The sequence below is a fragment of the Spermophilus citellus genome, assembly GCF_964194105.1.
Source record: "Spermophilus citellus genome assembly, chromosome: 4".
Lineage (NCBI taxonomy): Eukaryota > Metazoa > Chordata > Mammalia > Rodentia > Sciuridae > Spermophilus > Spermophilus citellus.
Genome location: NC_138185.1, coordinates 117,227,757 through 117,241,788, shown reverse-complemented (window position 1 = coordinate 117,241,788; position 14,032 = coordinate 117,227,757). Strand labels below are relative to the sequence as shown.

The following is a 14,032-nucleotide window of genomic DNA, read 5'->3' as shown; positions in this document are numbered from 1 at the left end:
GGGGATGTAGCTCAGTGCTAAAGTGTCCATGGGGTCAGTCCCTAGTACTAAAGTAAGAAGGAAGGAGGGAAAAGAAAAAAAAATGCAGGAATGCAGGAGATGGAGAAAGAGATGCTATTGCTTGTTTTATGTTTTTAAAATGGGCATTCTTAAAGGATTTGGCTATAAATTATCCACTGCTTTATTGTTTCTGTGCATTTAAAAAAATTCAGAATGTATAAATTTGGCAGTACTGTAGTATTCTCAGAGTTAACGATGTGCTTAAAAACTAGTTTTGTCAGCAATTAACTGCTATGTCTATGGGTTTTTGAGGTGCTCTTATTTGGTGGTCAAATGTAGTTCAGAAAAGACTAAGCCTTTTTAAAGCTTTTATTTTTCACTTATACATTTTAGACAATTAAACATTATATTGAAATAGTAGCCCCTTATTAGTAATGCTAATGATATTGTTCCTTCCTCTTTTCCAGGTCTTTGGTAGAAGAGTTTAGAAAAACACTCTGTGCTTTATGGCAAGGCAGCCAAACTGCATTTAGCCCAGAATCTTTGTTTTATGTTGTTTGGAAGATAATGCCAAATTTTAGGTAAGTATTAAAGAAGGATATTTTAGAACAAAATTAGTCTTTACACTTCTTCTAAAACAATTTCTGATAAAGTAGTGATATTTTAACTATTCTAGATGATACCTTTTTTAAAAAAGCAGAAGTTGAATACATTTGACTAAACAAACATTTATTTAAATTATAAATAATATACATTAGGAAGATCTTTAACAAAGGGTAGGGTATTTTGTTATAAAAATAAAACCCTTATATATAACATGTATGTTAAGAAAAATACTGGACAAAATTTTCTTGGTTCTTTGAAACTCTTAGAGTAATTGCCATCATATACTGTCTTGTTACACCAATTAAAAATATCCAAAAGAAAAGTAGAAATCCATGGTGTTATATTCACTCTTCTGATATGGGTTCTAATGCTCTGAAAATACTATTCATATCCATTAGGAGTTATGCTGCAGAGTGTTACAGTGCCCATCCTGACATAGTGGTAGAGGGACTGTGTTATAGGGGTTTCCTCTCTGGCTACATGTGCTGTCAGAAGAGATAGCTGACATCTTCTGGGTTAGTCGGCCTTGTAGGGATTCAGATAATAAATAGTAGATGTGGTGCACTGCAGGTGTTGGACAACAGCCTTTGCCACTCCTGAATGAGTTTGATTCTTATTAGTCATGATTTTGGTGCCTAGTATATATCTTCTTTTCCTTTGCTTAAAAACAGCACACAAGATATAGAAATATATCTTGCTTTATTGCCTAATAGATTTTTTTTTTTTAGTATAGAGAAATGTTTAAAAGTTAACAACTTCAAAGGACTGAAATTTGTTGCCTTGCTGAAAAGTATAGTCTTGAGGATCTGACCTGAATAACTACTTTTAATCCTGGTCTTGATTTGAAAGGAACTTATGTATCATGCCATTTAAATTTCCTCTTAGGAGAGACTAATTTTATAAGAATTTTTAGAATTCCCTTACTCTTAACTAGGAAAGGTAGCAATGATTGTTAAGATACTACTAGTCGGGTTATTTCTAACACAGTCACCTAGTTGGACTCTTGAATAGGGATTTAATCTTTGTATTCTGTTATTAATTTTCACTTATTGAATGCTTATAATGTGGCAAGCAGAAAATTTTATATCTGATCCTCATTAAAAAACAAGCAGCAAAAAAATTCGAAGCAAGGTGGGAAGTGTTACTCCCATCTCATAGAAGTCGAAACAAGAGAAGCAACTTGTTCAGTGTTATACATCCACTAGATATCATGAACAGAATTGGAATCTAGGTGTTTGTGAAGTTGGTTAATAATACACACATTAATTGTAATTTGTCCACATGTCTTGCATGAGACCCACTAACTAATTTTATATTGTTCTTAGTCCCCAGGGTAAACAAGGCCCTTCATTCTTTGGAAGTTTAGAAAAGTTATTGTACTTCTATATAACATAATTCTACTTTCCCTCTAAATCTTCCCACATCTCTGCCCTTTCTAGTTTCTATGGCCCAATTGTGAACATGATTTAGTTTTTAGCTGCTTAATTTTCACATTCTGATATTCCTACTGGTAGGTGTTTTAGTCAGCTTTTTCAAATTGCTGTGATCCGAAAACCTGACAAGAATAATTAAAAGAGGAAAAGCTTATTTGAGGGCTCATGGTTTTAGAGATCTTGGTCCCTAGATAGCTGGGACCTTGGGGCTTGAGGTGAGGCAGAACATGATGGCAGAAGATTGTGGTGGAGGAAAGTATCTCAGGACATGCTCAAGAAGCAAAGAGTGACTAAGTTCAGCTCACAAAATATGTTCCAAAGGCATGCCTCCCCCAATGACCCACCTCCTCCAGGGACACTCGGTCTGTAGTCACCAGTCACCCTGTTAGGGGATTAATTCATTGATTGGGTTAGCCCAGTCATTTCACTTCTAAACTTTCTTGCATTGTCTCACACATAAGCTTTTTTTTGGGGCGGGGGGCGGATACCACATATCTAAACCATAACAATAGGGAAAGAATTTTTTAAAACAGATAATCAGCTTGAGGAATTCAGCATGGATTCTCTGGGGTGATTGGGGATTAAACCCAGGGACACTCTACTGTGGGTCTACACCCCACCCCTTATTTTTATTTTATTTTGAGTCAGTCTCACTAAGTTGCTGAGGCTGCCTTTGAACTTGGAGTCCTCTTGCCTCAGCCTTCTGAGGTCACTGAGAGTACAGGCATGTGCCATTGCGCCTGGCTTCTGGAGTGATTTCTGATATACATGAACTCTTAAAATTCCTTAATGATTGCTGAGAATTAGGTGCTATTATTTTCTTGGCTGGGCTTTCTTTTAGTTCTGTAGTAATTGATATCATTTTCCTTTTTCATGTAATGAAAGAATAATTTTCTTTGTTAGGTCTAGATATTGAGATTATATCATGGTTAAGGCTTTTGTGTGTGCCCAGGTATGAGGCAAGAAGGTGGGCTTTTCTTCTAATAGCTCTTATTTCTATTAGGTGTGTTTTGAGATTCTTAAAACATGACTATGTGGAAGCACAATGAGTCTTGAATTATGTTTTTATTACATTTATTTACAACCCTAAGCCATTTTTTTTAAGTTTAGAAAGCCCATTTTTCCTGATTATCACATAACAATGTCTAAGGAACTTGATCCCCTGGAATGAAATATGATTGAGAAATATAAACCTCATGTAGGAGGAACAACTTTCATTTATTAAATAAATGCAGCATAAAAATGCTCTTAAATGTAATCAGCAGCTTTGGATAAAGAAATCAAGGATAATTTTTCTCCCCCATTCTCAAACCAAAAGCCAGCAGGAAAAATTTTCCTGACCTTTTCCACTGTACATATCCACTTAGCACGCTAATGACTTCCTAGTATGTCCCTCTCTTCCTATTCTTGTCTTTTCATAAAACTTATGAAGTTTACTTCTTTAAAGAAAAAAAGTGTGTCACATTAGATTGGATAGAGAGAAGTGATGGGAGGGGAGGGGAGGGGAAGGGGGGATAGGAAGGGCAGCAGAATAAAATAGACATTATTATTGCTGTATGTATATAGGTGACTGTATGACTAATGTGATTCTGCAACCTGTACAATCAGAAAAATGAGAAATTATACCCCATTTGATTCAAATGTATGAACTGTCAAGATCATTGTACTGTCATGTGTAGCTAATAAAAAAAAGAAGTAAGACATACATGGTTAAAAATTCAAAAGGTTAAAGAATATGCAGTGAATGTTTTTTCATTTACTCTCTTCCCTTGCCATTCATTCTGTCTTCTGGAAACAGTCATATTTACTAGATTTTTGTGCATCTTTTCATTGATAATCTGTGTACATATATTAACAAGTGTGTCTATGTTGATTTTAAACATAACTGACATGTTATTCTTTTTTGTTTTACTTTGACGTGATTCATGTTAGTAAATAGCTTCTTTGGTCCATTTTACACTTGTGTCATAATTTATGTAATACTCCCCTACCAATGGTTGTATAGATTTTTTTTGGTAATCTTTTGCCATTCTAAACAGTGTTACAATGAAATGTCTTATACATACACATTCAGGAATTGCGGGGTCAAAGGGTATGTTCTTTTGTAATTTTGGTAGTCTTTTATGCTAGCCTTTGTTATTCTTTGCTTTCCTTTCCATGATTTTGTTTTGTTGCTTTGATATCTTTGTATGTCATATGCTTCTGCCTATAGTATTTACCTTGTTATCCCTATCTTCTTTCTTTAGGATTCAGCTTAATTTAATACTTCAAGAAGGTCTCTTAATAATTCACATCAGGTCCTGATAGTATTTGCTTGCTTTTCATGTCACTCTTATGCTATTTCTACTTTAATGTATAACCTAATTTATTTGCCTTAACTTCCTAACACAGAACTTTTATTTATTTATTTTTTAATCATTTCTTGTTACAACCAATGTTTTTAAAAGTAATGGGAGAATAAGTAACTGAGACATTATTCTTATTGATTAGCTTTTCTTCTTGGTTTTTATAGAAAGTATAAAAATATTTATAAACAACATAGATCTTTGCATTGGTATATTAATAATCTTTTTAAATATTTATAAATAGAAGGACTTTTAAAATGTTATTTAAACAATATTAGTTTTTCTTGGGCTGGGGATGTGGTTCAAGCGGTAGCGCACTTGCCTGGCATGTGCACAGCGCTGGGTTCGATCCTCAGCACCACATACAAATAAAGATGTTGTGTCCACCGAAAACTAAAAAATAAATATTAAAAAAACAATATTAGTTTTTCTAGCTAAGAAATTATTATTTTGTATAAACACAAATTCACTTTTGTCATTTTTATTTTCTGGAGTTTTTGTCTTTAGGCAACTCAGCCATGATTGATATCAAATATTGGATAGAAATAAATCAACATATTTTGGTTTTGCAGATATTTTTCCCAAAACAGTAACTTAGAATTTTTGTATAAATATTAAAGACATTTTAAATATGAATAGAAACTAAAATTCTAATGTGTCCTAAGTAATTTAGAGGGAGTTCTAGAATGATAACGTTTGAGTTTATAGAGGCATATCCTATTCCTTATTGGTCTTTGCCATTTTCCAAATTATAGTGACACTTCCAAAACCCAAAATAGTCAGTAATGCATAGTAATGTCAGTTTTGCATGTTGTATCACACAAGTAATTGCATATCTTTATCTGGTGATATCTGTTGCATTATTTGGAATGCTTGCTTTTTATACTTAAGCAGTACAAAGAAACCTTTTCTTCAATTATTATCTTTTTTTTACGGCATCAGGGATCAAATCCAGGGGTGCTTACCCACTGAGCCACGTCCCCAGCCCCTTTTTTATTTTGAGATGGTTTTGCTAGTCCTTAAGGCCTTGCTAAGTTGCTGAGGCTAGCTTTGAACTTGTGATTCTCCTGCCTCCCAAGTCACTGGGATTACAGGTGTATACCACCACACCTAGCTCTTTGATTATTCTTTATCAGAACACTTCTTTGTCCTTAAGATTTGGCTAAATTTGGTTTGTCTTCATTGTGCCAAAAATTATTGTGAAGAGACAGTTGCCCCTGTGTTCTTATTTATTCCTTGTGCTTTATCAGTGTTCTTCTTTCTTAACCCTCCATTCAGAATGATGCTTCAAGACCTTTTTGGCTTTCTATATTTGTAGTGTGCTCTCTAATAATGATTGCTCATGACAACTTTACTACAGATTTTATGTAGACATTAGGAACAGGGGATAATTTTATCTGAGTTTATGAACAAGTGAAGATACAGAACTTTTGTTAAAATTGGGGCCATTGTTATTTCCTTCTGTCTTAATTCTCTTGGCAAAAAGACAATTAGCTCTTCATAAATTCTTTTTCTCATTAGTTAACAAGCAATTGTTTGAGTGACATGGTTGAAATATGAATACAGAACATAAACATACACCTGAATGTAAAGAGTGTTTCTTTTAGCATGATTACAGAACAAGAGAAATCTAAGTTGACTACAGAGAAAGTTTCAGAAGCCTTGATGGTATGATTGGGAAATAATTGATAAGATCACTGAAGTTTATTGAATTTAACATACTAGATAATATTTATTAAGGCTCTCAGATAAGTCAAGGAAATTATATATTTAAATGTTTAAAAATAGAATTACAGGAAACACATTCTGTTTTATGTAATGAAGTATAACCAAATTCTAGAAGCAAAAATAAAGTCAATCAAGATCTTTAGGGAAAAAAGGGGGATTGTAAATGTTTTTAGTGGCACATGCCTATAATCCCAATGACTTGAAAGGCTGAGGCAAGAGGATTCCAAGTTTAAAGCCAGACTCAGCAACTTAGCAAGACCCGGTCTCAAAAAAGGGTTGGACATGTGGCTCAGTGGTTAAATGTCCCTGGATTCAATCCCTGGTGTCAGAAAACAAAACAAACAAATAAACAAATCCCACACATCAGAAGATTTAGATTGATTACAAGGAAACTTCTATGCTGGCAAAATGTAGACAGAAGTCCTTTCTATTATGGTTTTATGAAAGTATTTTATATATCATTGCTTGATTTTTTTTTTTTAATCTGACTAGCCCCAAACCTTCCAAATGTGTCACTTTTCTGTCTGCTTTCAGTGTTTTCTTACCACTGATCTGTATTAGTGTAAGAATTCCATGTAACATCCTGGCTGCATATATGTAAGATATAATATAAGAATGTCACAATTGTATAAGAGTCAATGCATTTTAAAAAAGTATTTTGTCTTTTTGGATTGGAGATTAAGATGCAACTATAGAATGTGAAGGACATCTTTAACTCTTTGTATAAGGTTTTTCTTCCTTTCTTTCAGAGAGAAGGAATGACTTAGCTATCTCAGCCTAGATTTTGGTCAATTATAGTTTAATTTTGTTCAAATTTTTAAAAATCAGTATTTTTCTATCTAAGGAGTTCTAAATTCTTTATTTCTTAACGTGGTTGTTTGTGAAATTTTAACATTTGAGCCTTTTCTAGAGAGGCTCTATATGGGATAGTAGGACGCTTCAGCAACTATCCAGGAGACCTTTTTTTTTTTTTTTTTGCCTCTCAGTATTCTCCTCTCTAAAGCAGAGAAGCAGTTGAGGATACCATTACAAATTCAATTAGCTCTAATATTCAGTGGTTTTTAAGCTTATTTTTAAGTAGCAAATTCTGTTTGGAAGAGAAATTTTTTGTATTATGTAGAGCTAGTGGGGTAAAGGGTGATGAAGACTTGGTGTTCTTGTGACCACATGGCTTCAGTCCTTCCAGGCACTTTGCCTGCCCCACCCTTTCACCCCCAGTGTTTGGCTGGGCAGGCAGAGCCTTCCACATAACTGTTTCTGTTTGCTTCAAGGGGCTATCAGCAACAGGATGCCCATGAATTCATGCGTTACCTTTTGGACCACCTACACTTGGAACTTCAGGGTGGTTTCAATGGAGTATCCCGCTCAGCAATTCTGCAGGAGAATTCTACTCTGCCTGCAAGTAACAAATGCTGCATGTAAGATTTAGTTTTCTTTTTCTTTTTTTTTCCCGGAGGATCTCTGACATTTCTATTGGTGAAACTATGTGTTAGATTATAGAAGATGAAGGGGTAAGCTGGACATTTGTTGAAACTTTCGTGCACCAAATGGACTTGAACTTTATGAAATGGACTAACATATTAACATGTCTTGCTTCCAGATTAGAGGAGTCTTGTATTTGCATTTTAATATAGTTCTGATTGTTTTTTGCATAGATTATTTAAAAACGAAATAGAGAAAATATGAGTATAATTTAGTCTTTAAAAAATTTCCTCTAAATGTGTAGAATAATATGTAGACTTAATTTAAAAAATTTTTTTTAGTTGTTGATGGATCTTTGATTTTATTCATTTATTTATACATGGTGCTGAGAATTGAACCCAGTGCCTCACGCATGTGAGGCAAATAATCCACCACTAAGCCACAATCCCTGCCCTAGTCTTAGACTTAATTTTTATAACAAAATAATTTTATATTTACCAAACACAAAAGCTTAAAAGAATGTGAATTTTTCTAAAATCTGTCTTCTTAAATGAAACTGAGGAATTTTTAAGTTCTCTATTTTTTACTTGCCTCTCAACATGAATAAAAACAAACCACTTTCTTGTATATTAGTAGCCAAAATATGCTTTCAGACCAGAGAATTTATTTTGCTTAAAGAAGGAGTGACTTAGTTATTTAAGCCTGGATTTTGGTCAATTATAGTTTTATTTTATTCAAATTAAAAAAATTGCCAGTACTGATTTATATAGGAAAGGGATTTATAAGACTCCCTCAAAGAAAAAAAGAGTAATACATAAAATAAACCTGGTTTAGTAAGACTTGATTTTTTTTTCCTCTTGGTACTGGAGATTGAACCAGGGGCACTTACCCACTGAGCCATATCCCCTAGCTCTTTTTTATATTTAGAGATAGGGTCTCACTAAATTGCTTGGGTCTCACTAAGTTGCTGAGGCTGGATTTGAACTTTGTGATCCATGTGCTTCAGCCTCCTAAGACATTGGAATTATAGGCATGCACTACTGTGCTCAGCAAGACTTGATCTTTTTAATGACAAAGCAGCCTCACAGCTAATCTGGCATTATCAGAGAAAGGCAACTGATGTGAATTGCCATTATTTCTCAAAAGGTTTGTCCCTCCAGGTTCTGGTAGCTGTGACACCCTTTAGACTCCCATATAGAAAGGAAAGGAAAATTGTTTTTCTTGCTAGCACCAAATTAAAGATGTATATATTAAATGAAAATTTCTGTTTGTGTTATATCATAGCATATTGATACATAATGGATATTGAACTGGGTTCTAAAATGGGTAGACTGTGAAATTTATTATTTTATATGATGCCCAGGACACCCTTGTATAATAATGTAGGATGTTCTTTTAGTTCTGAGTTTTCAGTGTTAGTCTATACCCTTTCTTGACATTTTTAACGAATAGTAATTGCAAGTTCCATTTTTGAGTTAGGAATAGAAAGAAAATTATATATAATCAAATATTAAAAATTCACTGTTCCTTTTATTTCCTTCAGTGCACATGGGAGGAGGCATTTCAGAATCTATGTTTATTTGCTGAAAATAGAAAAATATCCCATATGCAATATCTCTGTTTACTCATATAAATACACCCACTCCCACTGAAGGGGGATAAAAAATGGCAGATGTATTCTTTTTAATGTAGAAATTTGTTAAGTGTAATAGAAAGGACCCCAGCACTGTAAGAGCCTCAGTATTTAAGCTCTCTTGGAATACAGTTTTAATATAATGCAACAGCAATTCTGAAATTAATTTATGAATCTTTTTTTAAGTCATGGTACACTATATACTTCAGATAGCCAAAACTTGATTTCTCAGAGGAAGTGATTATAAAAGAAGAGCGAGCTATGTTGAGTTTAAATATACTGCTTTTTAATGGAGTAACCAGTTCCATTTTAATTAAAGGTAAACTTAAATGTGACCATCAGTATAAAAGGGTCAGTTATAGCTCCATCATTTGTAGTAGGTAGTTTTTGGGTACATTCTTTATTTATGACACAGGTATAAGTCTGAAATGTCTATGGTTCTCAGTGTATCTTCCATTTTTTAATTTACTAAAGCCAGTGTGTCTTATGAACTCTTTTTAAAATAATAAAATCAATCTTTTTCTTCTACTAGTCAAGTAAGGAAGCCTTTCCTTGAAAAGGAATCAAAGTTTTCAAATAGAAAAATTGCTTGGGTTTTTTGTCTGCTTTATCATTGCAGTAAGGTTAATTGGAGTAACTCAGAAAGTACAATTGAATTTTAAGTGATAGAAACCATCTTAAATTGTTAATAGCAAAAGGTGTTTTCTGTCTCAAGTAAGTGCATAAGGCATTCATTGTAGTACTATTGATGATAGCAAAAACTGAAGTCATTTCAATATCTATTAATATTATCTTGGTTAAATTAAGAGAAGGAATATAGTGTTAAGAGCAGTTGCTCAGGCCAGACCTTGAGACAGGCCACTTTACCCCTGGCCTCAGCTTCCTAGTCTATAAAATGAAAATACCAGTATCTTCTACCTTATAGAGCTAGTTGAGGATTCTTAGAAAGGAGCCTACAAAATAGTACTCTACAGGTGTTTGCTATTCCTGCTCTCGTTGGTGCCCTTTTGAGCCCATGGTATGTCCCTGCTGTGACACACTGAAGCTATCAGAGGTACACGATGATGAAGATATATACTTGGAGGGGGCAGGGGAAGCAAATAGCAGGTATAATCTGACTTTGTGCTAATAAAACAATGACAAATACTTCAAATGGTTTCTTTTTGCTAAAAGCACTCTTCTAAAGTATATTTATAACACATTTCATTGTCACATCAGGCCTCTGGGGTAGGTGCTGTTCCTGTTATCCTGTATACATTTGCTATAGCAGAGGCACAAAGGGCTTATGTAACATTTTTCATTGTTCTTAAATTTATATATTTCTGATCTCTACAAGAAAATTAGTCTTATTTTTTGTGAACTTTTAAAAAAGGTTTTTCAACAGTTACACTCAGCAATTTCAATTTAAGTTATACATCTAGCAGTAATTACTAAATTTGCATTAAATTTCTTCAGACTGAGGATAACATTAAAAGTCGAGTAGTTGTAAGAATTCAGTGCATTATGAGAAGTGTTGCAAAGATTCAAATATATAGCAGTTTCCTCCTTTCTGAGGGATATGTGAGGGCAGGTGGTGGAAGGGGTAACAACATATACATTTGTTGTTAATACAAATACATCATGTATATAAGTGTTAGTTGTTTATGGAGAAAGTAGCAGGATTAGAAGGGGAAGACCAGTAGCTTAAACCTTTTATTTAGTATATGTATATATAGCTTTGATGTTTTTAGTTCATAATTTAAGTAAATATAAATTATATACATATTCTTCCAAAGAAGTGGTTTTTAGTGAGATGTTTCCCATATGGTGTTTTCTTCAGAAATGGAGCATCAACTGTTGTTACGGCTATATTTGGAGGCATTCTCCAGAATGAGGTCAACTGCCTCATATGTGGGACAGAGTCAAGGAAATTTGATCCATTTCTAGGTAAGACATACTTGACATATGCATATATGCTGTTTTATTAAAATAATAATTTTAATGTTTATTTTTCAAAGGAAAAAAATCTTTATAAATACATCTGTTTTCAAGATTATTTTTTGAGAAGTTATATTCCTTTAACAAATCTTGTGTTTTCCTATTTCATTTTAAGATCTTTCATTGGATATTCCAAGTCAGTTCAGAAGTAAGCGCTCTAAAAATCAAGAAAATGGACCAGTTTGTTCATTACGAGGTAAAAGATATTTTAATGTTCCAGAATTCATTTTTTTCTTAAAAAGCTGAATAGATTTTTAAGTTTCATGTGGTTAAAGATCTTGATTCATATCTTTAATGAATCTTTGTTGTAACTTAATAGGAATTTTTTTTCCTACCCTTCAAAATTCCATTTAATAGCAAAATAAATTTCTGATGGAATGAAATAGAATTTTATGGATATCCCACTAGTGACTACCAAAAGAATACTCAGCAAAGTTTTGAATTGTGTCATTTGTTCTTTTATATGAATGATAATTTGAGAAATCAATTGATGATATAACAGTTGGCTAAGCTGGAAGCCTGCTTTTAATTTACTTTGGAACATTTTGTGCTAATTTTTTTCATTGATGAGAATTAGCTTTTTAATCAAGGAAAAAGACATAAATTTGTGGAAAGAGGATCCAAGATGGCTGAATAGAGGTTCTTATATGCAATTCTGCCATAGAGAAGAACCAGGGCAATAAAAATACCCCTGTATTTTGAGGAGAGTAATTTTGGGGGAGAATTCTGGAAATCAGCAAAGAAATGATGGGGACTTTAAACATCATGGAGAGTCAGAAAGGCAGCCTAAAGAAAAAAACAAATTGCAACTTTAGCCCTGTCTCCCTATTAGCTAGGGTTGCTGAGGGGAAGAGCCCCACAATTTTAGCAACCCCATTAACAGCAACAGACCAGTAGTTTTTACTGTAGGAGAGTTTCTTGGTTCTCACAGACTTTAAATTCAGTTTGGGGAACTGGCTTATCTAACAGGGATTGCTCTACTCCAAAAAAGTAACTCACTTTGGGCCTTGTCCAACCCTCAGAATCCAAGCTGGTACAATAGCCACTACTAGCTACCATCAGACACCATCCTGCCTAAGGAGCCAACAGCTAGCCCCCTGACACTGCCAGAAGCCTTAGGCCTATGTGCATCTCATAGTACCAAAGACAGCTCCCTAAGCATCTTGCAGCTTCAAGGCCAGCAGCTGTGATAGCCATAAACCTGAGTCCCACCCATTCCTGTCTCTCAGGAAAGAGTAAAAGTAGAATGCCAGGATGTTTCTCTCCCAACCTTCTTAGACTGTGTACCCTGAAAGTGTAGTAACAGCCAGGGCTCAGATTCCTCATTTCTTTTGTTCTACCTCCCAGGGACTGAGTGGGATTGGGCCTCAGCAGAATCCAGGTAAAACTCCTCACAGTTGAGGAATTATCAGGTGTAAGGGGGAAATGGAGTGTAGTGTTAATGGGTAGAGTTTCTCTCTGAACCTTCTTAGGCAGGATTACAGCTGGGGCCATAGTGGCCAACATGTCCATGAATAGCACTGAAATAAGGGTGACAGGAACTGAGCAGGTAGTTGTCCTCAATCCTGACACCTACATGAAACTATACCTCTTGGCCATCCTGATCTTAGAAGGCAGGTTTTCCTCTCCCCTGGTTCTTATGAGACAGCAACCTTTACTCTTGCGCATCTCAATACCTGTTCCCAACTCCAGTATTCTCAGGGGTTTTGTGTCACAGACATTCCACCAAACCACGTCTGACTTGTGAGGAAGCCACCCACAGAGCCAATGCAGTGGGGTATCTGTAGGTTCTCAGAGATAGGGCTATACAGGGATTTCCAGACCCACCCAAACAGTCCAAATTCAGACAATAGATCCCTTCTGAACATGGATTCCAGCTACAGTGCTCTTTTTCCAAAGTCAGTCTACTCTACAGATTTCAGGCTTTTTATCTAGTTGGGGCATAGAGGGAATCTGGCCCAAGACCCATGAGACAGGCACGGGTAAGTTAAGGATTTTTTGCGGCAGCAGTCCAAAGGCTGTGGGCCCAGGAAAGGACCTTCCCTAGTTCCTAGAGTGAGTGCAGGTGGTGCTCTGGTAGTTTGGGACACTGGTAGTAAGTGAGAGGTTCTCACCCACTTACTTCCTGGCAGACACTATAACTGTCCATAGGTGTGCATATCTAGGGGGAGTCTGGGATCCTGCTTTTTGGCAGGCATACCCACAGTAATAGCAGAGAGGAATAACACTTTTCTTGCATTTGCACTTATGTGGCTCCCCTGTATCACTTGCCCCACACTTCATGTGATCATGCACCACTGTCAAGACTGGATGTAAATGCAATAGAGAGCGTGTTGTGATTCCTGCTTGCATCTATCCCTTTGAAGCAACTGGACCCACAGTGGTATCTAATCAAGGGGACAAGTGCTTCAAAGCCCTTCACCACTACTTGAGCAGCCAGTACTAGAGACTCATTCAAGTAACAGCCAATATCAGCAGTGCCTAAGGAAACCCATATTACCCAGTAGGGGCTACCATTCTCATTGTAGGAATGACCGGGGTGCATCCCACACACTCTGCTACTTTTACCATATCTGCCTGGATTGCTGGATTCCCCCCATTCTGGTGCAGCCCATAGAGAGTTTCTCTGTATGGGTCCCAACTGGAAATAACAATTTATATAACACATTGATACCCCAATACATCTTCTAGAGGCCTTGGCTTATGAAGGCCATCCATAAAAGTGGTAGATATTCATGTCATCAGTTGTATCAACTTAAACATAGAAACATAAGAAATATGGACAAACAAGGCAATATCATGCTTCTTAAATAGGTTGATAACTCCCTTAGTAACAAATTCCAAATATGTCAAAAAGGAAGACATGCCTAATCAAGAATTCAAAAAGT

At 35.3% G+C, this 14,032-nt stretch overlaps 1 protein-coding gene across 6 annotated transcripts in view; it reads left to right on the top strand.

Moving 5' to 3' along the window:
* The window catches only part of USP3 (ubiquitin specific peptidase 3), a 95,833-nt gene that overhangs the window by 66,018 nt on the left and 15,783 nt on the right, over positions 1-14,032 (top strand). For all 6 annotated transcript variants that reach the window (XM_081290646.1, XM_081290649.1, XM_081290648.1 and 3 more), the window contains 4 exons: positions 468-581; positions 7,384-7,530; positions 10,987-11,093; positions 11,260-11,340. In XM_081290646.1, the coding sequence (XP_081146772.1) occupies positions 468-581; positions 7,384-7,530; positions 10,987-11,093; positions 11,260-11,340 (449 nt within the window). The remainder of the gene's footprint in view (positions 1-467; positions 582-7,383; positions 7,531-10,986; positions 11,094-11,259; positions 11,341-14,032) is intronic.